Source organism: Plasmodium reichenowi, chromosome 4, assembly GCF_001601855.1.
Source record: "Plasmodium reichenowi strain SY57 chromosome 4, whole genome shotgun sequence".
Taxonomy (NCBI): Eukaryota; Apicomplexa; class Aconoidasida; order Haemosporida; family Plasmodiidae; genus Plasmodium; species Plasmodium reichenowi.
This window is the reverse complement of record NC_033649.1, coordinates 286,157-289,330: the sequence shown is the minus strand read 5'-3', so window position 1 is coordinate 289,330 and position 3,174 is coordinate 286,157. Positions and strand designations below refer to the sequence as shown.

The following is a 3,174-nucleotide window of genomic DNA, read 5'->3' as shown; positions in this document are numbered from 1 at the left end:
AAAAAAAAAAAAAAAAAAAATGACTCACTAAAAATATGATATAAATGAAAAAAAAAAGAAATATATATATTAATATGTACATATATATATATTATGATTTATTTGAGGACCATGTGCTACTTAAAAGTAAAACTTATATGTTTGAATATGATAAATCTTGAAATATAAATATATTTTATACATAATAGTAATTTAAGTATATATATATATATATATATATATATATATTTATATTTATATTTATATATATATATACTTTTTCTTTTTGTTTTTTCCATGTGCACCTAGAAAGGATGTTTTTATAACAAATTAACAAGTGGATAAAAAAATGAACATTATCATACATATATATAAATACATATATACATACATATATATACATATATAATATATATATCATTTGTTTTTAAGAAAAAAACATTTTAAAAATTACATATAAAAGTCTACTATTAATATAATAATATTCTCTATATATAATAATATATAATATTCATATAATAAAAATGAATTAAAAGCATGTATACTAGGTGTGTGCCTCATTCGTATTAAATGATATAATTATATATATATATATATTAAATATATATTATATATATTTTTTCTTAAAAAAAAAAATAAAATAAACAAGTAAAATAATATTTTTCTTATACCATGTATTTAAAAAATAAAATCAAAAAATAAGTTACACAATTTACACCCACATAAATACACATCAAATATTATATATATATATATATATATATATGATATATACCATACTGAGAAATTTTATTATTTTCTTTTTCTTTTTATTCCTGTATTAACCTTAGAATTATAAATACTTGTTACATATATAATTGTGATTATTTCTTTTTTTTTTTTTTTTTTTTTATATATATATATATATATATATTGTGTGAAATATGCTTGATATTATTAGAAAATATATTTACTTTGAAATATTATTACTTCTTTTTTTTTTAAACTATAAGATACATATAAGCATATATGTTAACATAGCAGTAGTAACATACTTAACGGCTTTAGCTGTTATATATTTGATATTTAAATTTCGATATGGAAATTATAGGATAAGAGGACCAATCAATTATAACTTGAAGGGGAAGCATGTGTGTATTATAGGTTTGTATAAATAAAATATATCAATAAGACCTTCAAACAGAACATTCAAAAATATATATATATATATATATATATACATACATACATATGTATATATATATTTTTTTTTTTTTTTTTTTTTTTTTTTTTTAAAGGAGGGTCGGAGGGACTCGGGTTTTCCCTAGCCAAGAGGATAATAAAGGAAAAACCAAAAACGATCACACTTATGTCCAGAAATGTAGAGAAACTAAAAGATGCAAAGAAGCTTATTTTAAGTGAAATGAAAAAAGAAAAGCCAAACTTGAATATCAAGATAAATATTATTAGATGTGATTTAAGTGTAAAGGCATCTATAAAAGAGGCTTTTGATAATGTATTAATTAATAATAGTTTAGATAAAGAAGAAGATGAAGAAAATTATAATATTGCTTACCGCACAAGATCGCGAATGCAAAAAATGGAAAGGAGTGATATAGATATTTGTGATATAAATGATATAGATGTTCTTATATGTAATGCTGCTTATGTAAGTACAGAAGAAAATAATAAACTTCAGATGTATGATTTAATATATACAATTAATACAAATATTTATGGTAATATTGATATTATATCAAAAGCTATTATTCATATGAAAAGAAAAAAAACAGGATTAATATTATTTATAAATACTGAAGGAGCTCTATATCCTATATATGGTTATTCTTTTTATCTTATGAGTAAATCATCTATGTGGATATATACACATATATTAGATCAAGAACTTAAATATTATAATATACATATAGCCAATGCATTCCTACCATCTATTGAAACTCCAGGATTTATACAAGAAAATTTAAAAAAACCAGAAGTTACCAGAAAAATTGAAAAGTTAACAAATACAATAAATTCAGATTATGCAGCAGATAAAATTATTAATAAATTAAAACAAGGAAGAAAATTTATAACCCTACGATTTAATGGATATATGTTATCAATTCTACATTCTGGTTATAGAAATCCTGAATCCTATTTTGATTATCTTATATATGTATCATTTAGTAATCTCTTCATATTCATATCTTCCCTTTATAAATTATATATTGAGTATATCATAAAAAAAAAATTCCACTCCATTCTTTATAATTAATACTAAAATGTATACATATATATATATATATATATATATATATATATATGTGTGTGTGTGTGTATTTATGATGTTTTCCTTTTAAGTATATGTACAAGTTTATACACTATTTATCAGTTGTATTGTTATATAATATTTTATATTTTATATGTATATATTTTTTTATTTATTATTATTATTTTTTTTTTTCTCATATTGTTCTATTTTAATATCTGTACATAATAAAGATCCATTTTTCATCATTTTCTTTTTTATGCATCACCACATTTAAGTTAGTACAAACATGTATTTATATACTCTTAAATCATTTTTAACATATTAATATATATATATATATATATATATATATATTATTTATACATATTTCATTTTTTAATTCATTATATTTTTCATATGTTATATATATACACCTGATAAAGCTATAACATTATTTTTTTACCGTATGACATATATTTCACATATATATATATATATATATATATATATATATATATATATATGTATGTACATACACATATATAATATTTTTTTCATAACACAAATAACAATGATTAACAAATTGTGAATCAACCTTTTATTTTTTTCATTATGCATAATTTTATAAAAGCATAGAAATAAAAAGGATAATATCTAATATGTGATAATTTATATATAATCCCTAAAAAATAAAAAATTAGACACATATAAGTAAATACTAATCATTATTATAATTATAATAAATATTACTATTATTATTATTTTATTCATATTTTATATTTTTTTACACATTTTTAATTTGTACATATATTTGTACATATATTTGTACATATATTTGTACATATATTTGTATATATATTTGTACATATATTTATGGGTATTTTTTTTTTTTTTTTTTTTTTTTTTTTTTTTTTTGTTTTTTTTGTCTTTTATTTACATATTTATTTTTATTTTTAAATTGAAAA

General features: G+C 18.0%; 1 protein-coding gene across 1 annotated transcript; it reads left to right on the top strand.

The window, feature by feature from the left end:
* Positions 1-902: 902 nt before the first annotated feature.
* Positions 903-2,233, top strand: PRSY57_0406900 (hypothetical protein; the record flags this gene model as incomplete). The annotated part of the gene is made up of 2 exons (XM_012905933.2): positions 903-1,122; positions 1,257-2,233. The coding sequence occupies 2 exons, from the start codon at positions 903-905 to the stop codon at positions 2,231-2,233; spliced, it is 1,197 nt and encodes a 398-aa protein (XP_012761387.1).
* Positions 2,234-3,174: the final 941 nt, after the last annotated feature.